The sequence below is a fragment of the Haplochromis burtoni genome, unplaced genomic scaffold (assembly GCF_018398535.1).
Source record: "Haplochromis burtoni strain Fernald_Lab_line unplaced genomic scaffold, NCSU_Asbu1 Contig_321, whole genome shotgun sequence".
In the NCBI taxonomy this organism is placed as follows: domain Eukaryota; kingdom Metazoa; phylum Chordata; class Actinopteri; order Cichliformes; family Cichlidae; genus Haplochromis; species Haplochromis burtoni.
The window spans coordinates 655,563-680,370 of record NW_024582682.1 but is presented as its reverse complement, the minus strand read 5'-3'; the positions used below and the strand labels follow the sequence as shown (position 1 = coordinate 680,370).

Below are 24,808 nucleotides of genomic sequence, written 5' to 3'. Positions count from 1 at the left end.
CAGCAGCAACACAGTCAGACACGAAAACTGAACATGATGCCAAGAGCTGCTCGAAGAGACGAGACGCTTCCAGACTCTCAGAAACATTTAAACGGCGTCTTACAGAGGACGTGTTCACGTGTTAACCCACAGCCCTGCCCGCTACACTCACTCTGCATTCACATGTGGCGCACGGGTCCTTTTTCCACCGCTCGCCGTCCGCTCGCTCGCGGCCTTCGCTGTCAGTGCAGTCAGTGGTGCTCAAACGGGCTTCAAGTCTTTTAATCTGCAGAAACATGAGAACAACACATTTTAAAAGTCAGAACACACACCTCACCTCCCCAAACACACTGACACCTGCAGCTGACCAGAGGGCGGAGCCAGCACACCGACCTCGGCACGCCGATCCCTTCTTGAGGAATTAACTGTGCTCTGAGCAGTGAGACATAGCAACGTTTTTAAGATGGTTAGAAGTTTCAGACACTTTGATCACAAACGTCACCATCTGGATTTAAAGGATAAAGAACAGCTGCAAACATCTGTCTGTGGATGCAGACACACCTGCTTTCGTAAGCTGGTGATGGTCTTCTGCATGTCGGAGACAAAATCCTGGAAGTCGTTGATGGAGGGCTCAGTGCTCTTCCTGGAAGTCGCAGAGACATTTCCCAGACTGCCCGGGGTCTCCTCCACTGAGCTGTACACACACACACACAAACCAAATGACTGAAGATGTTCACAGTTAACAGTTTACAGGACAAAGATGCACAAATGAGTGTTTTACTTATTCTACACCTCAAATATCTGTTATCGAGGTATTGTCAGGACAGCATTCCTCGCCACATCGCAGGTCACCTGACTCACACATCTGTAAGTGTATGTCGCAGGTTTCTGAGGCCTACAAGTGTTTTTATTTTTGCTGTAAAACAAGAATTTTCTGGCCTAAAAATTGATGCCAGACTTTCCCACGCTCCAGGACCGCTGACACCGAGGGAACGCTGTAAGATTACACAGGAGGCAGCAGTGAGTCAGCCATGTTCAAACTTTACAGCACATATAAACATGTTTACAGCCTGATACACAAACTGGTTGGTCTCCATGGATACTTCCTGAAGGTTTGCATGATTACGGGCGTGCCCTGCTAGCTGTCTGCTGGACTCGGGTAACCAGAGTCCCTGAACTGGACCTCTGGACAACGTCTGTGCTGTTGGAGCAGTTTAAGTTTACAGGTGTTGTTACCTGTTCTCCTGGGAGCTGCTGGCAGGTTTGTACTCTTTGTAGCTGTGCTCAGCTGACCGGCGTCCCCTGAAGTGGTACGACAGGGCGTTGAACTGGCCCTTAGTTCTGCAGTCTGGTGGGTTAAACACAACACACTGAAAATCAGTAGAAGAAGAAAACAGAGTCGCTGAGGCCAACAGAAGGACCGTTTATGACCTGACTGCAGTGCTTTTAGGCTGAAGTGCTGGAATCAACCACAGGAGCACATGGTACCCTCATCTCTTAGCGCGAGTTGTTTAAATCTTCTCTGACGTGCTTCGTCTTGCACTGTATCGGCTCCTTTAGACTCTCTGCTATGCAGACGACTCACCCATTTATCGAGCTGTGAGGGAGACGACCGCGACCCCCCTAACGATCCCGCTTTTGTCATCCTGGAGGATGAAAAAACTGACAAACCCTTCTCCACTGTCACAGTGACGCAGCTTCCAGGTTTACGAGCGCCGCGTCTTTATGTAAACGCTCAAATCTCAGCTGCGGTTGATTCACAGACTGCGTGTAGAAGATGAGAACAACAACACTTCCTCTCTTGTGCCGACACATAAAAGCGAACACACACGTGTCACTGTTAGCAAATGCAGCTATATTCTCTGTTTATTGTTTCTGCTCTCCTCATACAGTGAATATGTGCAGTATGTAAGAGGCTGCAGTCAGAGAGCAGACTCATCACCAGCGTCTGCTTCCTCTTTAAAGAAGAAAACATGTTTCCATCCTGTGATTAAACTCCTGACTAAACCTTTACATCAAACACTGAGATCACTCCAACCACAATAAAAGCCTCTTTTTAATAATGGAGGTTTGTTTTCATGCACAAGTATAAAATAATAAAACTGGGATCAGATTTGTGCAACAAATTCACACTACGGGCCAAAAATAAACTTTAAAAGGTTGAAGCAGAGACAGCGACCTCTGTGACCACAGAGCCACTTTGTCTCAGCGAAGATCAGAAAAACAACCAAAACCAAACAACGTCCTGAAAGCTCCTCTCGCCCTCACGGGTCTGCAGGCTGTTCTATTTGTTGTTCTGCGCTTGCTCAGGGCTGCAGCTGTTCAACACATCTGGGATACACTCGAATGCTAATATTCAACCAGTGATTTATTCAGTGGAGTTTAATTTATTCAAGCTTAAAATAAATGTTTGTGTTTTGAAAACAACAAACGTCTGCTAAGGTATCCTGGTCGTCGTGATCTGAGCTGTCGAGTAAACTGAAGAATAAGGCGAGCGTTTGCTGACTCTTACCTTCGCAGCAGTCCTGCCACATGCGCAGGTCGATCTGAGGGACGTCGTCACAGCTGATGTAGCCGTGAGGCAGCTCGGCCACCCTGAACACGTCGCGCTGTACGCGCGTGATGTTGTCGCCGTTATCGCACAGCACCCGGGCGAGGGACGCCTGCTTCAGCTGGGTCAGCTGGGCAGGCGTGAACACGCCGGGGTTCTCGTACCAGAACCTGAACACGGCAGGAAGGAGAGAAATAGGATTCATCTGTTGCGGTCACGTGACTCTCGGCGACAGTTTGGTACTGAAAGGTTGACCTACCTGTCGCCGTCACGCACGCGTTTGAACTGAGTGGTGAGGAGACACATGAGGGTGGGGCCCAGCCTGCTGCCGGGGACCAGATCTTCAGCCATGAGGGCGGGGAACAGGTCGATGTTCAGAGGCGTGCCGTACAGCCTGCAACACGAGGAAATAGAAACACGCTGAGCTCATAACATAACTCTGGCGAGTCACACTGAGCCTGTCTGAGGCCACGCCCACCTCTGCAGCTTCTCTCTGACCGACGGATTCTTAATCTCGTTCTTCAGGTCATCAAAGGTCCGAGCAGACGTCAGGTTACAGAAGGTCCTGTAGTCGTTATACGGCGGGATGCCGTGGTCCCTCCCTCGCTGTACATTCATGGCGGCCAGGTCCAGAGCCACGGCGTGGGCCATGGAGAACAACCGCTCCGTCAGCTCGGTGTTCAGAAGCTGCGTGGTGACACGCATTTTACCGGCGACGCCGAAGAGCCCGCGAAGCAGCGGGTCGATGCCGCCCTCGTTCACGATGCGGAACGGCGAGAAGAAGGCCCGGTGCAGCGAGATGTGGCCCTGCGGGATCGGCTGGAAGTCCTCATCTAACCTGTACAGGATCGGGTTGATGAGGGTGTGGCCAAAGCGGAACGCGGCGGTGGCAAACGCGTTGAAGACGCCGGCGTTCACGTTGGGGTCGTAGCCCCCGTACGGCCCCATCATCTTCATGCCAACCTCACCTAAGATCTGAGAGAAGAGGAGGGTTAGTCTGCCTGCTGTGACATCATCAGAGAAGCGTTTCATTGGCTTCAACTTTTACATTAAACAGCTGAATGAAGTGAGCCCCTCCCTCTCTCTGTGTCCCGGGCTGTCACACTCATGCTAACCCTGAGCTCACCTGATGATCAGCTGAGCAGCGCGGGCGCCATCAGCTCGGAGCCGTTACCTTGGGCAGCCAGTGGCTGTAGGTGATGTGCTGCATCTGGGCGCCGACGATCTTCCGGGCCTCGTGGTAGATGGTGTCCCCGTCCCAGTGGGGGTTCAGCCTCAGCAGCTCTGTAGCGATGCGGTTGTGCTCCCTGAACCACGCGGTGTGCATGGCGGTCAAACCCAGCTGCTCGTTGGCTCGGTGGTCTCCGGCGAGGAAGCACGGAATGGGACTCTCGTTCTCGTCCCTCATGCACTCGGTTGGCGGCCCGCTGGCGAACGGCAGGAGCGGCTTGCCCGTCCGCTGTATGATGCCCTGCCGCAGGAGACCCCTCTGGCTCGCCAAGTCGCGGACTTCCTCCGATTCGTGCCGCGAGCTGCCGTAGACGTTGGAGGCGTCGATGTAGGAGGTCAGCTGGTTGATTTGCTCTCTCGGGTAAACGCTGTTCATCAGCAGAGACGTCATCCCGCTGCCGCACACCGGGCTGGACCGGACGAAGAACATGCAGCGGGCGCCGCTCCGCAGCTGCCGCTGGTCGTTGGGCGGGAACTGGATGGGGAAGCAGGGCGGGTCGTTGGTGCACACCTGAGCGCACAGCTGGCCGTCGGAGAACCGGGACTGGCTCAGAGCCACCACCGTGGAGTCCAGGTCGTGGTCCAGGAACTGACCCCACTGCATCAGCATGTGCGTGTAGCGGTCGTCGGGGGTGATGGTCTCTGATCCGATCATGGTGGTGGACACCAGCCTCGGCAGCGGCAGTTTGTAGCCGTTATGGACGCGGTCGGTGGCGCCTCGTGGAAGGTTGAAACCGTTATCGTAGACGGACTTCAGCAGCCGCTCGAAGGCGGTGAGCGAGGCGCCCCACATCGGGTGCTGCAGGTTGTTGCAGGTGCCGTCGTGGCTGCGGTACTTCTGGTGGAAACAAATGTCCGAGCAGTTGTTGATGCGGCGGTGGGCTGTGCAGCCGGACAGGTTGGCGATCATGTCCAGGAAGCGGGGGGACACAAGGTCGTTGTAGCGAAACGCTGCGGAAAGGAAACACACGCTTAGACGTCCATCACAGAGTAATCATAGCAGCCCGGCTATTACACTCGGCCCCGCCCCCTCTGTTAACGCCAACACCTCCCAAACCAAAGCCTAAGATGTCACGGTGGATATGGCCATCTTTTATATACAGTCTATCACTCCCAGCTTCAGCCCACAGCGCCTCCTGGAGACGCCGCGGGTTAGAGACCTGCTCACATTCATCAGGTAATCCACAGGATCAGGCCCTGGAGCCCCTCCCACAGAGGCCACAGGGCGCCCTCCATCAGCTTTGAAATGAGAGCACAGCACATTCAGGTGTGTTAGCAGTGCAGCGTTGCACTTATGCATGACAGCAAGTGTCAAGCGTGTGTGAGGTGAGACTTCCTGTGTGAACGTTCCCACACATCACTGCTGCGTGTTTGTTTACTGGGGAGTTAAAAGGAGAACGTGGGAGCCGGCGTTTCCCTCCACGAACGTTTGTTCAAACTCGCCGTCTGTTGTGTTCATCGCTGTTCCTGCGTTTCCCCGTGAACCTGAAACTGTCACTATTGGTCTCACTACATTTACACCACATGAGGCGTCAACTACACTCAGCCTTTGTTATCATTTCAAGGATGAAAATATCCCAAAGAGCAAAAACAGGAAGTGAAAAAATGGTGAAAAAATTAACTAAAATAAAAATTTTGCAAATAGAAAACTGCAGATTTATGAGGGAAACACTGACACATTTCAATATGACAAAAAAATGAACAAAACTTTTTAGAAGAACTTGCAGATTCAGGAGAATTAAAGCCAGAAATTTAATTTCAAAACTAAGAAAAACTCGATTTCCCGTCACACTGATGGTGAAATGTAGATCAGCTGACCTTCGTGCTGTTAAAATTAACCCCCCAGAACAACGACTGCTTCATGAGCCAGAAACTAAAACAACCCCCCCACATGCTTTTGCACACAAACATCCAAATCCCCCCGTGCTCCCCCCACGCGCAGGTATAATTGACCCAGTGTGAACACAAACCACGTAGGTGAGGCGCTGCGGCCAACCGAGGACTAATAAAAGTGTTTACGGCTCCTCGTCACGTGTCCGTCCCTCGGCTGTCGCTGAGGAGAAAATGGCGCACGGATGGAGGCGTGCACAGCAACGAGAGATTCATAGACAGAATTAAATTATTGGCACCACAAGACTCCACTCAGGAAACTGTGTGGAAGCTGTTTACTGAATAGCAGCTTCATTCTGCAAAGTCTGAAACTGCATATGTGCCCAAAATATCAGCACAGCAGAGATGACCGATCAGTTTAAACCGATCAGCGAGCGCGCTCAGTGTTCACGAGGGTGTGGTTTTGCATTTTCAGCAGCGTGTCGAGTCTGAATCTGCTCACCGGTGCCGTTGGTGTCCACCATGAGACCCTGGTTGACGTGGTTCTGGATGAGCAGCAGCGTCTGCTCGAAGATCTCTCCGGCCCGCGCCTGCTCCACGGTGTAGGGGTCCCGCGGATACCGGAAGAGAGCCAGCAACTCCCCGGGGGTGCGAGGCTGACTGCAGGGCGAGGGAGGAGAGGGAACAATAAATATGACAGATCACAGAGACAGTAAGTGTGGAAGTAAGAGACAAAGACAGGTTAAACAAAAGCAGGAGGAAAGATCGCTCCGGTCTTTGGGGATTTTCCGTTAGAGCTCGAGGACTAGAACATCAGGCGGGAATTTCTCCAGTGCAGGTCGGAGAGTTTAAACACGCAGCAGCGTCTGAGTCACTGCGCAGCTGAGTCGCCGCCATCATTTCACTCTTTGTCGTTCCTGCTTCCTCCCAAACATCAGCTCGGTGGTTTTCAGCACAGCTATTCTAAACTTGCACTGAGCCTCGGGCTGTTGAAACTCAGCGAGGTGCTGCAGCCACGATCACACCGCCGCCGTCAACGCCAGCGCTGTTGGCGAGCAGGACTTCCTAACCTGGTCACATGACCCCAGGACACCTCACCGGTACACATGTTCTCATCCTGACCCATCATACGTCTCTCCATTACACTCAATCCCATGATGCACTGCAGCAATAACGACAAGATGAAGATCAGGCTCAGGGAAGAGGGACACACGTGGTGGCGTAGGAAAATGGAGACACTTCAGAGCCTTCCAGGTTTTTATCCTCGAGGTCGTCGTGAGGGTCAGAGTCTCATATCGCGTGTTTGTCATATCCTACCCGTCAAAGAGACGCCTCCTCGTCGACTCGATGGCGCTGTCCACAGTACGGATGGCCTGCTCTATGGACGTGCTGACGAAGGTGTCGCCCTCCCTGCTGATGGCGGGCACTGTAGAGACACACAGGTGGAACATCAGCAAGCACGAGCAGAGCTCGGCCTGGGTTTACATCTCAAACAGAACCAGAGTTTTTAATAAAGAGGTCGGTGTCATCCCTAACACAAGCCCCGCCCACCTCCCCCACAGTGATGCACAAAGTTGCACAAAGGCCTGTTATGAGATACAAACAATGAATCGTGCAGAGCTGCTCCAGTAGAGCCACAAAATAAAAGTACGGAGGTATATCCGAGTAAGGCCGTGAGGCAGACGGCGGTCTAAACCCAACAGGAAGTCGTGTTCATCTTTCATACATTTAAGTAACGGCCGTAAACAGCTCCAGTTCACCGGTGTTCTTTATTTCACTGAAATCCTGTGAGCTCTTCCCTCCTGAGTGATTTCTGGCGCTCCTTTGTCTTCGTGTGCCACTGAAAACATCCAGCAGCTGATGCAGTTTAAGGTTCGGTTGCAGAGCGCTGACCTCCAAGAGTCTCAGCAGGAAACAGCAACACACTCCGAGACCCGACAGCGCGGCTACATCGGCCGAGCAGCAGATCACACACACCGAGCAGCGCCACAGACCTTTGGTCCCGGCGGCGCTCTGATATCACTGCTTACCTGTCACAGTTAGCACCATGCTAGCCACCTGGTAGCCGATGGGGTTGCGTGCGACACACTCGTAGCGTCCAGCATCAGCCGTGCCCACGTCCTTCACTTCCAGGTAACCATCGGGGCTGATGTGGAACTTTCCACTTTCTGTCACCTGAACACCATCCTGAGAGACAGACAGAGGTCAGAGGTCACGGTGCTGAGAGCTGGTGCCTGAACTAAGCCCTCGGTGCATGCATGTGTAAGGACACAGATGTCTGAGTTTTACAAAAGCTCTCGGCGTCTGGTTTGAGCGTTAGGACCCTCTCGGTCTGATTGACCTGACCTCCTGACCTCTGCACCTGCACTGAGGTCGCCTCTTTACCCACTCACCTTGTTCCAGGTGAGGACCGGCTGCGGCTGGCCCTGAGCGCTGCAGGGAATCTGCACGTCCTGCCCGGACTCCACCGTCAGGTCCCTCGGGGCATTCGTGAAAACAGGCGTCACTGAATGAGTAACACACACACACACACACACACACAAGTTAATGAGCGGGCAGCAAAGGGTCCACATGTGAAGTGCATTTTGTAATCTATCACAGCCGACATCAAACATTTTACTGTCGCAGTGTTTGTGCTTCACCAGAGCTGCTGCTTCCCTCTGCTCACACACAGGAGCATCAATCAGCTTAATGTGAAGCTCAGAGCAAGACAGAACACACACACACACACACACACACACACACACACACACAGACAGTCATATTACATAAATACAAACAGATTTCTGATTGAACCCTTGCGTCACTGTCAGAGTCTTGACCCCGCCCCCTGCGGTTCCTGTGCAGAGCGAGCAGCACAAACACAAAGACTCATCGACATCTAAACACCTGAAAGTCTTTGTGCCTGAGGATGAAGAACTCTCTCTGTGCGTGTTCACCCGACCCACACTCGCCGGCGTGCTGCTAACGGCTGAATTTGAGGTTGTCTAATTTTTACAGGTCACCTCTGCAGGCATTCCCCCGGTGGTCGTTGACAGTACTGCAGGTCTTTTCCAATATTCATGTTTTATATTTATAATATATATTTTTGCAAACAGATATTCTTAATTCTAATAAAACACGAATGTGTTTTAAAACGTGTTTAAAAACTGTACACGGCTTGATCCTACGGGATAAACTTGGACTTTCCCGTTGCTTTCATGATTCGCGCTCGTGTCACTTCGCGCTCGCTACGTCGGCTTCTCCATGAAACAGCTGTGGGCTCACACAGTGCTCCAGTGTGCAACCATTACGCAACTGGTACTTTGCAGCGTGTTAACAGGCATTACAACATGGAAAAACATGGCGTCACCTCAGGATTACAGGCTGCCGTGTTTTCCTGTGCCACGCCAGGCCTGTCATTGCAGAACACGCACACACACACACACACACACACCTTCCAATGAGCTGTGACTTAAACGCTGCACACCACTCCCACTCCCACCCTCCCCTCCACCTACACAAACAAACAGCCTGTGATTGGCAGCCATATTTCATCTATGCACCACCTGCTCTTAGAGCCTAAAGCTCCGCCCCCCTCCTCACCTCTCTGCTGGATGCTGAGCTGCACGGCGGTGCGCGTGGTGCCCACGGGGCTGACCGCCTGGCACTCGTACTGGCCCTCATCGTGGGCTGCCACCCGAGTGATGCGCAGCGTGCCGGAGGGCAGGGTCACGTGACGGCGGTCCGAGGGTAACGGGCTGCCCCCTCGAGTCCAGGCGATCACCGGCTGAGGATAGCCGGTCGCCTCGCAGGGGAAATCCACCGTGTGGCCTTCCAGGGCTAGCTGGTCCTGCGGCGTGACGGTGAACTGAGGGATCGCTACAGGCAGAGCAGGAAATGATGTTTTAATTGGTCAACAAAGGCACACAGCACCCACACCTTTCATCGATCTTCTGATTTACCTTGTACGATGATGTGCGCCGTAGCGTGTATGGTATCAACATTATTGGAGGCGAAGCACGTGTACTGTCCTCCATCAGCCTGCTCCACGTTCTGGATGTAGAGCCCTCCGGAGGGGGTGATGGTGATGCGGGCGTCGTTGGGCAGGGGCGTCCGGTCACCCTTCGTCCAGGACACCCGAGGCTGCGGCTGGCCCGTGGCGCTGCACTCCAGGGTCACGCTCTCCCCCACCAGGACCTCCGTGTTCTGGGGCTGGATCACAAAACTGGGCCGTGCTGGAGGAGCAGACATGGGAACGGTGGTGACCTCACTTTTTCTAAAATAAAGATCTGAAGATGTGAAGCAGCAGCTCGTGCTGGGATCGATGATGCCACTCTGAAACCATCTCCGTTTGTCACGGCACGCAGTTGTGCCCTGTCCTTATTTGGCAGTGATTACAGTGGAGTCAGAGCAGTGTGTACACAGCCGGGGACCTGAGGTTTACAGCCACACAGAGACAGGAAATGCACAACATCTGCTCCCAGAGGCTGGCCTTGACCTTCAGCTCAGATTTTAGCTCATTCATGTGGTTTCAGCCTTTTCCCAAAGCTTTGCAACTTTAATACCAGTTTAGCTAGCTGTAGTTTCAGTTGTCATGGAAACATGACAAATAATCTGATGCAGGTTAAATAAGTCAGCCATGAACTCCAGACTTGCTGTTGCTGCCACATCCATACAGGAAACCTGGTTATTCTACACACGGCTTCTTCCTTTTGCTTCTTTTCACAATAAAAGCCTCTCACATATACAGAAGTGCACTGAAGTTTTTCACACTGGTTCTGGGATAAAAGTGAAACGATATCTTTGATTCTTCTGGTAACCAGATGTGAAACTCACTGATGTTTCATAAAGCGTTTAGAAACCAGCCTCAACATCAATCATGACCATAAAATGCATGAAAGAATAAACAGAAATGAAAAAAGGCAAACAGGACTGCATCCCATAATGCATTGCATCCACAGCTTTAGCTGCATAGAGTGCATAAAAAACATGGCACCTACATTTCACTGACATCAGTGTGAAGATGATACGCAAACAGGTAACCACAGTAACTTTAATTAGTCTGGAGCGTTGACAGGAAGTAACTAGTAATAAGTAATGAAACTTAATGAAATCAGACTGTATGTGTGGCTGAGTTTGTAGCTGTGAATGTCTCTGTAACACCTGACCTGCTGACCTCGGAACTCTTGGTGCAAACACCGTCTTTAAACGTCTCAGTGGGATATCGTGTATTTTATGGCTGTCACAGTGAACGGGCTCGGGAGCGCACACTTACACGGAGCTCCAAAGTATCGCAGCGTGACCTCGGACGTTTTGACCTCTCCGGCCACATTTTTGGCCATGCACTGGTACACTCCCTGATCCGTCTCCCTGGTGTTCTGGATCATCAGCGTCCCGTCCTCCAGCAGGTTCAGACGGCTGTCGTCGCGCATGTTTAGCGCATTGCTACGAGGAAGACGCACCGATAAAAACCAGAGCTCGTAAATGCGTGTGATGCGTTTTGATGTTAACCCACCCACCCGTTAGCCTTACTTGTTCCTGAGCCAGATAATCTGTGGTTTAGGGTTGCCTTCGGCTCTACAGGTGAAGTAGACGGTGTTTCCCGACGTCACGTCCACATCGTGAGGCTCCGACGTGATTCTGGGAACCTCTGCAGGAGAAGATCAGACAGAAAACCGATGTAATGTATAAGCAAGCACACAGCATCACACGTCTCTTCATATGTATTTCTTAGACTACTGAATCGAGCTTCTGCTGAGTCTGTCTCGTCTTTTTGAACCTGCTCAATAATATCAGGGCTAAAATCCAGATCCAGAGGGAGGTCGGACAGGGACGATGCAAACTTCATGAGGCTTTTTGTTCAAAGATCATCGTCATTCTGACCCACAGAGCGGAGAATGACTCGTTCAGCAGCTGCACATGGAGACCAGTGGAGGAGTCCCCCAGGGTTCAATATTAGGGCCTCATTTTTTCCTGTTTTTTGGTTGGTAGGAGACTTTGTGCTGAGTTTGAAGCACAAACAGACACAAAGCTCCCAAACACAAGCGGGATGATATATGAACGTCCAGATCTGAAAAGTGAAGCCAGGTTCCTTAAAGCTGCACTTTATTTACAGACCACCAGGGGGCGACCCTCATGGTTACAGATATGCTGGTTTTGGGGATTCATTTCGTCAATTTTGGTCATTATTTAAGTCATAAAGGAGACTATTTTGGAAACCCTCCTCCACACACTTCACACCGCCCTCCTGTTTATCTCCACCAACAGGAGGCGAGTGTCCCCACCAGAAACAGCTTGTGTGAGGAGATGGCACTTCACCTCCAGCCACTGCTTTGTTTTGACAGCTCCTCCACCCACCGTGCAGGGGGGGAGGAGGGCGTGGAAAGGCTTCCACCGCGTTTTCAGGCAGACATTCCAGACAGGGCCACGCCGAGCAGGCCCGGGCACGTTTGGGGGCCATCGAATTAGCTGCTGAGGTTTAAATGTGGCGGAGACACAAGCAGCTGCCAGCCAGCTCAGCGTGCAGCCATGGCCGCAGGAAACGCAGAACTGAGACGGCGGGATTTACAGCTGCTCATAAAACCGGGTGAACATCAGGACACAGACGAGCGAGGAAAAGCAGTTCAACCTGAGCTGAAGCAGCCTCTCTGTGACAGAGCTCAACAGATTTTCTTCTTCTCTTTTGTTTTACGGCACTCAGCTGCACAGAAATGAAACTTTACAGAGTTCACTTGTTAACTGATGAAACAACTTTAAATAAAATATGAATTTTTGTGTCGACTGATGAGAAAAACAAGCAAAATACTAACATGACGGTTTCACACCAGACTAAACACTTCTCAAACTAAAGTGTCTCACAATGAGGACAAAGGCCTCCTGTGGGCCTCCATCCTCACACAAACACACACACACCCCCCCCCACACACCACACACACACACACACACACACACAGCACACACGCACACACGCGCACACACACACACGCACGCACACACACACACACAGCTATCAGCCAGCCCATCTCAGCAGCTGCTGGTGGTCTGACGCAGGGCCCACAGACACGTTGAGCTCCCTTCGCCCTCAGACTGTTTGTGGTGTGTGAAGGATGGAAGTGGGGGCTGCAGACACAAAGAGAGGATACACCTGTGTGTGTCTCAGCTTACCTGCAGGGAGGGGGGCTGGGGGGGCTGTCTGAGAGTTTGCAGAGTTTGGCTATAAAAATAAGTGGATGTGTGTAACGCATGACTTCACGACGTGCTTCCTGTTAGGCTCCAAAGTCTTGAAGCTTTCTGCTTCCTTTGGCCAGCAGAGATGAGAGGAGACGTTCAGGAAACCAGGAATGAAAGCTGCACATCCAGCTGCTGTTAAACAGCTGTAACTTCTACACTTTATAGCCAGTGATGGGGGGAGACTGTTTCTATAACTCATTCTGTAACTGTTCTCAGTACCGCAGTTGAGCTCCTCAGCGGTGAGCGTCGCCACCGATCTGCCCTGCAGGCGGCTCGGGTAGTCGCAGGTGGCAGCAGCCTGAGCGTTGCCCGACTCGGCGTACTGCTTCAGCAGGTCGGCCAGCCAAAGCAGCTCGCAGTCACAGTTCAAGGAGTTGGAATCCAGTCGCCTGCACACACAGAAACACAGAGACAAGTGGGCATGTGTGGATAGATGGAGCCCGCAGTCTGGATAAGCAGTAAACCCTCCCTCACACTGGACACGCCACCTTCCTGACGTGAGCACAGGTTTTTCAGGGACGAGGCTCTCGAATATTTATTTGAATCTAAAACTTCACAAATGACCGAAGCTCATTTATAAGTAATAAAGGAAACCTGGTTATTGTTGTGGAGCCTCCTCCACCTGCTCATAGCTCTGTATGTTTATTTGCTCTACATCAGCATCATGATTACTGAGACCCAAACTCCTCCGCTCATGTCTGAGCCAGCTGCAGTACCTCTAGCATCCAGCAGGGGCTCCAGCAGTGAGTCAGTCTGCTTAAATTTTAATAAGGCTTAAAGTTTGCAAACTGGGGGCGTGGCCTCTTTGACTGACAGGTGGTTGGTGACACAGGTGGCAGCAGCTCGCTGTTTGCTAACAGGACCTCTGAGCAGTGTCTGTGCTGTTGGAGCATTTTAACGATGTCATGTGACCAATAACATCGCTGCTGTACTAACAGCAGCTCCAGTTTCACTGTTTGGACACAGATACATGTCTGCTTGCATCATCTGGTCACCTCTGGCTCCACAAAAGCAACATGGCGGCAGCGCTGTAAACGGCGTGCGGCACAACGTGACTTCTGGAATCAAAGAGCTGCAGGCTGTTTGGTAACTAAAGCAAACAGGAAGTCTCTGTTTGGTAATCAGAGTCCTCTGAGACACACAAACATGCTGCGATGACATCGTTATTACCCAGGAAAATATGCAGAGCGGTAGGCGGGGCTGTGCGACCACGTAAGCATGTCTGTTCCTAATGACATCATGTAGATCCTGTGGCTCAGGAGGATTCACAGAAACGTGTTTATTATGAACACTTACTCGTGAGCCGGAGAGACACGACAGAAAATAAAGAAAAGCACAAACTCTAAAGACTTCGTATTCTCTTAAATGGAGTCATTTATATGAGCGACGTCTCAGATGGACTCAGATCTGCTGCAGCTCAACGGGAGGAAAAGCTGTGGGAGGGCCGAGCGCTGCAGGCGAGCGTGAGAACAGCGCGCTGCGGTTTCATGGCATCTAACCGATAAACACGCCTGTCTGATAGTGAGCACAGAGTCTCGCATGTGTTTGTGAGCTTGTCTTTTCCACTTACAGTCGCTTCATGGCCTGAAGATGAGAGAAAGTTCCCGGCACCAGCTGGGTGATCCTGTTGTTGTGCAGAAACCTGAGAGAGGCAGAAAAACATCACAGTCGTCAAGCAGGAATCTGTCGTTTCAGTGAGGAAACACTCTGAGGGATCACACAGTCCCAAAATCGATCTGCTCGACTAATAACAGGACATATTTGCCTTTAATAGCATCTTTTGGGATGGGAGAAGAAATATGATCGTTTTCCCAGATGATGACTCGCGCTGGCTAAAACGCAGGCATGAAAACATTTTCCTGTGTACACGAGTCTCGGGCCAAACACATTTTTAATACCACAAAATGACATTAATTTTCCATCCCGCCCTCAGGAACGCCATCCTGCTCTCCATCTCTCTCTCGATGCTTTGACCGCAGAGAAATTTCCCAACCATGACCGGAGTGTGCGCCTGGGAGTTCCACCCTCAGGTGTTTTCCCCGTGCAGCAGGTGTCCTTCCTCTCCTTTACTCAGGAGACTGGGAGGAGTGGAAACCCTGCTGGCTCATAAACAGTGAAAGAGATCAGGACACCTGCTGCCGATCGCTCGTCACGCCTGAAAGTCGGCACACGTCTGTGCGCGCCGCGTTTACACTGCAAGGAGGTGCTTACAGTGTGCACAGCACAGGCAGTGCACTGCTGCAGGATAGTTAAACTGGGATGTATCCCATAATACTGATGGTCAAAACTGGTCAGGCAAAAATAATCACACTTGATTTGTCTCAAAACTGCTGAAGAAATAGTGAAAGCCAAAGTTGAGGTCCTGAAACCGTGTGTGTGTGGAGGGGGAGGGGCTTAGCACACAGCCCTGCACACCCTGCAGCACACACATGCAGGGAGCGACGGTGCTACCAACCCTGCACGACTTCCTGCAGCCGTTCCTCAGAAACCGTCCTGCAGCCTCTGACATCAGTGAAATGTCTGAGCGCTCTTCCAGTCCACATTCCTTCAGCTGAAGGATGTTCGAGCGCTTCCTGGCATGTACCGTCTGCTTCAAATTCAGATCTGGGCTCCGCGAGCCTCTCCGTTCTTTGTTTCCAAGCCATTCCTTCCATTCCCCGCCAACTACATCATGCTAGTTATTGCTTTCTGGTTTCTATCAACTGTCACAGTAAATCCAGTCGCACCGGTGGCTCTATTATTCCACGGATCTTAAAATTACCGTTCGGAAAAGCTTTTGGTGAACGCTCAGGCAGGATGAACTTACAGTCGCTCCAGCTTTGGTAGATGAGTGAAGGACTCTGGTTCCAAGGACTCGATGTTGTTGAAGTGCAGGTACCTGCAGAAGAGAGCAGAATGTAGATAAAGCAGAGTAAAACTGGATTATGTGATCTTATTGTCCTGATGAGCTTCACCGGCTCTTATCTTAAAGCTACAGGGCCAGATTTACTTCACGCAGGCTGCAACCATGAAGATGCTACAGAGGGAGAGCAAAGGTTTGGGTTGTAATATGAAGAAGGTCTGATGAGGTCACACAAACACAGGGCAGCGTTAACTCGTCTCTGCCTCTTTGGAAACCGCCGCCTGTTAGGATCATGGAGGCAGCTCTGAGAGAATCAATGATTTTATCATCAGGGCAAACTGATGGAAACTGGTGGGGTCTCTGAGGCTGGGCAGCAGGCAGCCATCCCGCAGGATGTGCAGAAGAAGAACACTGAGCATTACTGTCAGACCCACGTGTGTTAATGACGTTAGAGCGCTACGTGCATGAGCGTGCACGCTGTCATTGTTCTCTCCGTGCTGCATGAGGCCGCAGGGATTTATTAAAGTCAGAGGAAGGAATCTGACTCACAGCCAACTGTGGCCAACAAACAGACTGAAAAATCACAGATTACAGCCAGCGCAGCACGCCGTGACGCTGTGATGGTGCAGCCTGATGGAAACCTTCACGAGGCACCTTTGTGTGGTTTAAATGCTCTAAATCAAGTGGAACAATTAATTAACTGTACCCAGACCTTTGTGTAACAAACGCCACCGACACTCGTTTGTAAATCACAAAAGTACTTTTTAAAGCTGAAGCAGTCTTTAGTAAATCTGGCTCTTTGTCTACAGCAGGGGCCTCGAGGGCCGGGGTCCTGCAGGTTTTAGTTCTCAGCCTGGGTCAGCACACCAGAGTCACATGATCAGTTCATTACCAGCCTCTAGAGATGAGGTTAACTGAGCTGTGTTGGATCGAGGACACGTCTGAAACCTGCAGGACACCCTCGAGGCCTGCAGTTGGACACCCCCTTGTGTTTGTCTGTGTGACTCTCTATCATTGATTCTGAGTGAAAAGCAGGGACGCTGATTGTTTACTGGGGAGCAAACAGAATGAAGCTCATATACAAGATCGGGGTAAACAAATCCAACAGCTGTGAGGTTCAGCCGGGTGAGGGTCAGAGCAGCAGAGCAGACGTCATGTACACCACACCTTTGAGTTTAGAACAGAAACACCTCCAGACGAGCGCACCGATCGTATCGTCACGCTTTCAGAACCATCCCAGTGTGGCTGCTACGGGAACCAAACAAACGCAGACGAGCTGGAAATATTTAACTCGGTGAAACGTTTCCTCGAACGTGTCGCGAAAGCCTGTCAGCTCTGCCGAAGCCTCCAACACTCAGAAAGGGAGGAGCTTACTGTCGCTGTCTGAGGCGCGACTCGTTTCACTTTTATACAAAGAACAAAACGCAGAACCAGGAGAAACTCAGACACAGGTCAGTGCTGAAAGCAGGTTATCACTGCTCATTCAAGCTTTCCTTGTACTGAAGGAAGGAAGCAGCGGGCGTCCGAGGCACCTGATGTCCCAGTGTTGGTTTGTGGATCATCACAATTCATGTTTGTCGAGGTTTCAAGTGCACAGTCACTAGGGCTGCCACAAACGATTATTTTGATAGTCGACTAGTCACCGATTATTTTTGCGATTAGTCGACTAATCAGATCATCATTCATTGGAAGTAAAATGTACAGCTTATTGCACCAGCAGCATCTGCTCTTATATAACTATCATTAGCTTACAGCTTTAAGTGTTTAAGGTCTGTGCTAACTAAAAATAAAGACAAGATGATAGTTTATTAAATTTTAATGAAATTTGCAGATTGTTTCGGTGAAGTTTAATAAACTCCTTGCTATCTAAAATATAACGGACACCGGAGTATATTCTCGAGCATCTCACACTTCTGATAATCAGTGTCTGCTTGACGTTTATTCAGCTGTGTAAAAACTATAACTTTAATCTCAGCCAAACCGATTTACTCAGGAAAAAAATACTGACAATAACATTTTAAGTTATCTAAGTGACTTTATATATGTTTAACCTGAGTAGTGAAAGACGCGGTGGGGTTCTGAAGGAGCCGGGAGTCCGGTGTTCTCACGGCTCTAGTGAGCCTGCCCCCGGCTAGCTATCGAGCTAGTGGGTAACAGACGTCTCCGAAAACGTCGGAGCGCTTTTGAAAATATGTGGTGTCTTGATAAACTGAGCAGATATTTGAGGTTTACACAGCTACATTCTCGCCTGAAAATATGTTAAACGTTTATTTTGTGACCCAGAAAGAATAATAAGAGTAATATTAAAACTAACTAGCTGCCGCCATTGTTGGAAACTAAGCTGGGCTGCGCTATGAATTCTGGGACACAGCTGCTTCTTCTTCTTCGGGGTTTAACGGCAGCTGGCATCCTTGTACACGCAGTGCTGCCATCTTCTGTTTCAGTCCGTTATTACACTCTTAAATCCTGCTACTTATTCCTGCGTCTTTTGTGATCTTACAAAGCTTCAAACGAGCATCGACTATTAAATTAGTCGTCGACGTAATCGTGACTAGTCGACTAATCGTGGCAGCCCTAACAGTCACACTGCTGTGATGTTATAGTTGTGCAACTGCTTACGTCCACTCAGCAAAAAATTTTAACATATTGGGCGCTCAAGGTCCGAGTCGGGGTCAGGGTTGGAAGTTCGGTGGGTGGGGGGTGATGATGCAAAACTATGACATCACTACAGCGTGATATCCAACATTACGATGACGATCCAGGCACCCTCGCGTACACGGGGACATCAGTAACTCTCCGTCTGAGCACGCTCAGTTACAGCGATGACATAAAACGGTGGAGTTACCGATGATGTTCTGGGCGTTTTAAAATTTCATTTTTCTAGATTTGACTGAAAAACTGTCACCGATACGTGACTCCCATCACGTCTGCCGACGGGCTGATGTCATCGGTGATCAGCTGATAACTCATGAATCCGCGGCTCTCTGGGCTGTGACGCGTTCAGCCCTGAGGTTTCTTCGCTCCGGTGTTGTCACAGGTCCGATTCCCTGACAAACCGCAGGCACGCTGATAAACTCGAACAGCGCGCGCTGTTGGGCCACTCTTCAGCCTTTGGCATGCGTCGCCCGATGATGCAGGACCATTAAAACTCAAAACCCACATATACGTAAACTCAAAACAGATGTTGGAGTGCACTTGGTGAATTGGCCGTTTGTTCTCTGTTGCAGCGAAGAACAGTGAGTCACAGACTCCTCACAGATTACTGAGCCTGAGTTTCTCAGCAGACGCAGCAGAAAGAGCAGCAGAAGCCTAACAGCAGACCATCGGCACATTTACGACCTCGTGTACAGCCACACATACGTCTGTCGGACATGCAGGTTTACGGAGCTCGACGTGTTTCTGACAGGCAGGATTTGCATCACACAGATTAAACACACACGATGCAGATTTCACACAAAGAAACAGCAAATTTACAGCGAATCAGAGCAGGAGCTGTTTCTGCAGCGGGACAGAAGCGAGTCAGGCTGCGGCGTGCAGACACGCTGCTCCACAGCAGCCGTGCTGGACGTCCCAGCAGCGCAGGTGAGTTCATGCTGCAAGCTTTACAGGAGGGAGGGGCGCAACGTCGCCGCCATCCTGACCGCACGGCATGAAGCCAGTGTTTCCCCCACTCATGTCCAGGTTTCACAGTACATGTGGTTGTTAATGCTCTGATCAGCTGATCTGAAGAACGCACACTGAGTCGGGATCTGAGTTTGTGATCCGGCTTCAGTAAACCTAACGACGTTCACCCTCGAGGGCCAACGGAGGAACTGTGACGAGTGCACGTGAAACAGGCGGAGTCCATCCTTTCCCCCCCCCCCCACCTCTAACACAAACCAAAGGATGGACTCCGCCTGTTTCACGTGCACTCGTCACAGTTCCTCCGTTGGCCCTCGAGGGTGAACGTCGTTAGGTTTACTGAAGCCGGATCACAAACTCAGATCCCGACTCAGTGTGCGTTCTTCAGATCAGCTGATCTGAGCATTAACAACCACATGTACTGTGAAACCTGGACATGAGTGGGGGAAACACTGGCTTCATGCCGTGCGGTCAGGATGGCGGCGACGTTGCGCCCCTCCCTCCTGTAAAGCTTGCAGCATGAACTCACCTGCGCTGCTGGGACGTCCAGCACGGCTGCTGTGGAGCAGCGTGTCTGCACGCCGCAGCCTGACTCGCTTCTGTCCCGCTGCAGAAACAGCTCCTGCTCTGATTCGCTGTAAATTTGCTGTTTCTTTGTGTGAAATCTGCATCGTGTGTGTTTAATCTGTGTGATGCAAATCCTGCCTGTCAGAAACACGTCGAGCTCCGTAAACCTGCATGTCCGACAGACGTATGTGTGGCTGTACACGAGGTCGTAAATGTGCCGATGGTCTGCTGTTAGGCTTCTGCTGCTCTTTCTGCTGCGTCTGCTGAGAAACTCAGGCTCAGTAATCTGTGAGGAGTCTGTGACTCACTGTTCTTCGCTGCAACAGAGAACAAACGGCCAATTCACCAAGTGCACTCCAACATCTGTTTTGAGTTTACGTATATGTGGGTTTTGAGTTTTAATGGTCCTGCATCATCGGGCGACGCATGCCAAAGGCTGAAGAGTGGCCCAACAGCGCGCGCTGTTCGAGTTTATCAGCGTGCCTGCGGTTTGTCAGGGAATCGGACCTGTGACGACACCGGAGCGAAGAAACCTCAGGGCTGAACGCGTCACAGCCCAGAGAGCCGCGGATTCATGAGTTATCAGCTGATCACCGATGACATCAGCCCGTCGGCAGACGTGATGGGAGTCACGTATCGGTGACAGTTTTTCAGTCAAATCTAGAAAAATGAAATTTTAAAACGCCCAGAACATCATCGGTAACTCCACCGTTTTATGTCATCGCTGTAACTGAGCGTGCTCAGACGGAGAGTTACTGATGTCCCCGTGTACGCGAGGGTGCCTGGATCGTCATCGTAATGTTGGATATCACGCTGTAGTGATGTCATAGTTTTGCATCATCACCCCCCACCCACCGAACTTCCAACCCTGACCCCGACTCGGACCTTGAGCGCCCAATATGTTAAAATTTTTTGCTGAGTGGACGTAAGCAGTTGCACAACTATAACATCACAGCAGTGTGACTGTTAGGGCTGCCACGATTAGTCGACTAGTCACGATTACGTCGACGACTAGATTTAATAGTCGATGCTCGTTTGAAGCTTTGTAAGATCACAAAAGACGCAGGAATAAGTAGCAGGATTTAAGAGTGTAATAACGGACTGAAACAGAAGATGGCAGCACTGCATGTACAAGGATGCCAGCTGCCGTTAAACCCCGAAGAAGAAGAAGCAGCTGTGTCCCAGAATTCATAGCGCAGCCCAGCTTAGTTTCCAACAATGGCGGCAGCTAGTTAGTTTTAATATTACTCTTATTATTCTTTCTGGGTCACAAAATAAACGTTTAACATATTTTCAGGCGAGAATGTAGCTGTGTAAACCTCAAATATCTGCTCAGTTTATCAAGACACCACATATTTTCAAAAGCGCTCCGACGTTTTCGGAGACGTCTGTTACCCACTAGCTCGATAGCTAGCCGGGGGCTAGGCTCACTAGAGCCGTGAGAACACCGGACTCCCGGCAAATCGCTTTCAGAACCCCCCGCGGTCTTTCACTACTCAGGTTAAACATGATATATAAGTCACTTAGATAACTTAAAAATGTTATTGTTCAGTATTTTATTTGTTCCTGAGTAAATCGGTTTGGCTGAGATTAAAGTTATAGTTTTTACACAGCTGAATAAACGTCAAGCAGACAACTGATTATCAGAAGTGTGAGATGCTCGAGAATATACTCCGGTGTCCCGTTATATTTTAGATAGCAAGGAGTTTATTAAACTTCACCGAAACAATCTGCAAATTTCATTAAAATTTAATAAACTATCATCTTGTCTTTATTTTTAGTTAGCACAGACCTTAAACACTTAAAGCTGTAAGCTAATGATAGTTATATAAGAGCAGATGCTGCTGGTGCAATAAGCTGTACATTTTACTTCCAATGAATGATGATCTGATTAGTCGACTAATCGCAAAAATAATCGGTGACTAGTCGACTATCAAAATAATCGTTTGTGGCAGCCCTAGTGACTGTGCACTTGAAACCTCGACAAACATGAATTGTGATGATCCACAAACCAACACTGGGACATCAGGTGCCTCGGACGCCCGCTGCTTCCTTCCTTCAGTACAAGGAAAGCTTGAATGAGCAGTGATAACCTGCTTTCAGCACTGACCTGTGTCTGAGTTTCTCCTGGTTCTGCGTTTTGTTCTTTGTATAAAAGTGAAACGAGTCGCGCCTCAGACAGCGACAGTAAGCTCCTCCCTTTCTGAGTGTTGGAGGCTTCGGCAGAGCTGACAGGCTTTCGCGACACGTTCGAGGAAACGTTTCACCGAGTTAAATATTTCCAGCTCGTCTGCGTTTGTTTGGTTCCCGTAGCAGCCACACTGGGATGGTTCTGAAAGCGTGACGATACGATCGGTGCGCTCGTCTGGAGGTGTTTCTGTTCTAAACTCAAAGGTGTGGTGTACATGACGTCTGCTCTGCTGCTCTGACCCTCACCCGGCTGAACCTCACAGCTGTTGGATTTGTTTACCCCGATCTTGTATATGAGCTTCATTCTGTTTGCTCCCCAGTAAACAATCAGCGTCCCTGCTTTTCACTCAGAATCAATGATAGAGAGTCACACAGACAAACACAAGGGGGTGTCCAACTGCAGGCCTCGAGGGTGTCCTGCAGGTTTCAGACGTGTCCTCGATCCAACACAGCTCAGTTAACCTCATCTCTAGAGGCTGGTAATGAACTGATCATGTGACTCTGGTGTGCTGACCCAGGCTGAGAACTAAAACCTGCAGGACCCCGGCCCTCGAGGCCCCTGCTGTAGACAAAGAGCCAGATTTACTAAAGACTGCTTCAGCTTTAAAAAGTACTTTTGTGATTTACAAACGAGTGTCGGTGGCGTTTGTTACACAAAGGTCTGGGTACAGTTAATTAATTGTTCCACTTGATTTAGAGCATTTAAACCACACAAAGGTGCCTCGTGAAGGTTTCCATCAGGCTGCACCATCGCAGCGTCACGGCGTGCTGCGCTGGCTGTAATCTGTGATTTTTCAGTCTGTTTGTTGGCCACAGTTGGCTGTGAGTCAGATTCCTTCCTCTGACTTTAATAAATCCCTGCGGCCTCATGCAGCACGGAGAGAACAATGACAGCGTGCACGCTCATGCACGTAGCGCTCTAACGTCATTAACACACGTGGGTCTGACAGTAATGCTCAGTGTTCTTCTTCTGCACATCCTGCGGGATGGCTGCCTGCTGCCCAGCCTCAGAGACCCCACCAGTTTCCATCAGTTTGCCCTGATGATAAAATCATTGATTCTCTCAGAGCTGCCTCCATGATCCTAACAGGCGGCGGTTTCCAAAGAGGCAGAGACGAGTTAACGCTGCCCTGTGTTTGTGTGACCTCATCAGACCTTCTTCATATTACAACCCAAACCTTTGCTCTCCCTCTGTAGCATCTTCATGGTTGCAGCCTGCGCGAAGTAAATCTGGCCCTGTAGCTTTAAGATAAGAGCCGGTGAAGCTCATCAGGACAATAAGATCACATAATCCAGTTTTACTCTGCTTTATCTACATTCTGCTCTCTTCTGCAGGTACCTGCACTTCAACAACATCGAGTCCTTGGAACCAGAGTCCTTCACTCATCTACCAAAGCTGGAGCGACTGTAAGTTCATCCTGCCTGAGCGTTCACCAAAAGCTTTTCCGAACGGTAATTTTAAGATCCGTGGAATAATAGAGCCACCGGTGCGACTGGATTTACTGTGACAGTTGATAGAAACCAGAAAGCAATAACTAGCATGATGTAGTTGGCGGGGAATGGAAGGAATGGCTTGGAAACAAAGAACGGAGAGGCTCGCGGAGCCCAGATCTGAATTTGAAGCAGACGGTACATGCCAGGAAGCGCTCGAACATCCTTCAGCTGAAGGAATGTGGACTGGAAGAGCGCTCAGACATTTCACTGATGTCAGAGGCTGCAGGACGGTTTCTGAGGAACGGCTGCAGGAAGTCGTGCAGGGTTGGTAGCACCGTCGCTCCCTGCATGTGTGTGCTGCAGGGTGTGCAGGGCTGTGTGCTAAGCCCCTCCCCCTCCACACACACGGTTTCAGGACCTCGACTTTGGCTTTCACTATTTCTTCAGCAGTTTTGAGACAAATCAAGTGTGATTATTTTTGCCTGACCAGTTTTGACCATCAGTATTATGGGATACATCCCAGTTTAACTATCCTGCAGCAGTGCACTGCCTGTGCTGTGCACACTGTAAGCACCTCCTTGCAGTGTAAACGCGGCGCGCACAGACGTGTGCCGACTTTCAGGCGTGACGAGCGATCGGCAGCAGGTGTCCTGATCTCTTTCACTGTTTATGAGCCAGCAGGGTTTCCACTCCTCCCAGTCTCCTGAGTAAAGGAGAGGAAGGACACCTGCTGCACGGGGAAAACACCTGAGGGTGGAACTCCCAGGCGCACACTCCGGTCATGGTTGGGAAATTTCTCTGCGGTCAAAGCATCGAGAGAGAGATGGAGAGCAGGATGGCGTTCCTGAGGGCGGGATGGAAAATTAATGTCATTTTGTGGTATTAAAAATGTGTTTGGCCCGAGACTCGTGTACACAGGAAAATGTTTTCATGCCTGCGTTTTAGCCAGCGCGAGTCATCATCTGGGAAAACGATCATATTTCTTCTCCCATCCCAAAAGATGCTATTAAAGGCAAATATGTCCTGTTATTAGTCGAGCAGATCGATTTTGGGACTGTGTGATCCCTCAGAGTGTTTCCTCACTGAAACGACAGATTCCTGCTTGACGACTGTGATGTTTTTCTGCCTCTCTCAGGTTTCTGCACAACAACAGGATCACCCAGCTGGTGCCGGGAACTTTCTCTCATCTTCAGGCCATGAAGCGACTGTAAGTGGAAAAGACAAGCTCACAAACACATGCGAGACTCTGTGCTCACTATCAGACAGGCGTGTTTATCGGTTAGATGCCATGAAACCGCAGCGCGCTGTTCTCACGCTCGCCTGCAGCGCTCGGCCCTCCCACAGCTTTTCCT

At 50.4% G+C, this 24,808-nt stretch overlaps 1 protein-coding gene across 2 annotated transcripts in view; it reads right to left on the bottom strand.

The window, feature by feature from the left end:
• LOC102314211 (peroxidasin) overlaps positions 1–24,808 on the bottom strand; it is a 45,598-nt gene that overhangs the window by 3,602 nt on the left and 17,188 nt on the right. For both annotated transcript variants that reach the window (XM_005942148.2, XM_005942146.2), the window contains 18 exons: positions 15,609–15,680; positions 14,373–14,444; positions 13,022–13,191; positions 11,105–11,222; positions 10,848–11,017; positions 9,535–9,807; positions 9,176–9,451; positions 7,984–8,096; positions 7,621–7,777; positions 6,908–7,016; positions 6,093–6,250; positions 3,705–4,711; positions 3,009–3,505; positions 2,790–2,924; positions 2,492–2,700; positions 1,216–1,327; positions 541–673; positions 152–265 (listed from right to left, as the gene is read on the bottom strand). In XM_005942148.2, coding sequence (XP_005942210.1) covers positions 152–265; positions 541–673; positions 1,216–1,327; positions 2,492–2,700; positions 2,790–2,924; positions 3,009–3,505; positions 3,705–4,711; positions 6,093–6,250; positions 6,908–7,016; positions 7,621–7,777; positions 7,984–8,096; positions 9,176–9,451; positions 9,535–9,807; positions 10,848–11,017; positions 11,105–11,222; positions 13,022–13,191; positions 14,373–14,444; positions 15,609–15,680 — 3,895 coding nt within the window. The remainder of the gene's footprint in view (positions 1–151; positions 266–540; positions 674–1,215; positions 1,328–2,491; positions 2,701–2,789; positions 2,925–3,008; positions 3,506–3,704; positions 4,712–6,092; positions 6,251–6,907; positions 7,017–7,620; positions 7,778–7,983; positions 8,097–9,175; positions 9,452–9,534; positions 9,808–10,847; positions 11,018–11,104; positions 11,223–13,021; positions 13,192–14,372; positions 14,445–15,608; positions 15,681–24,808) is intronic.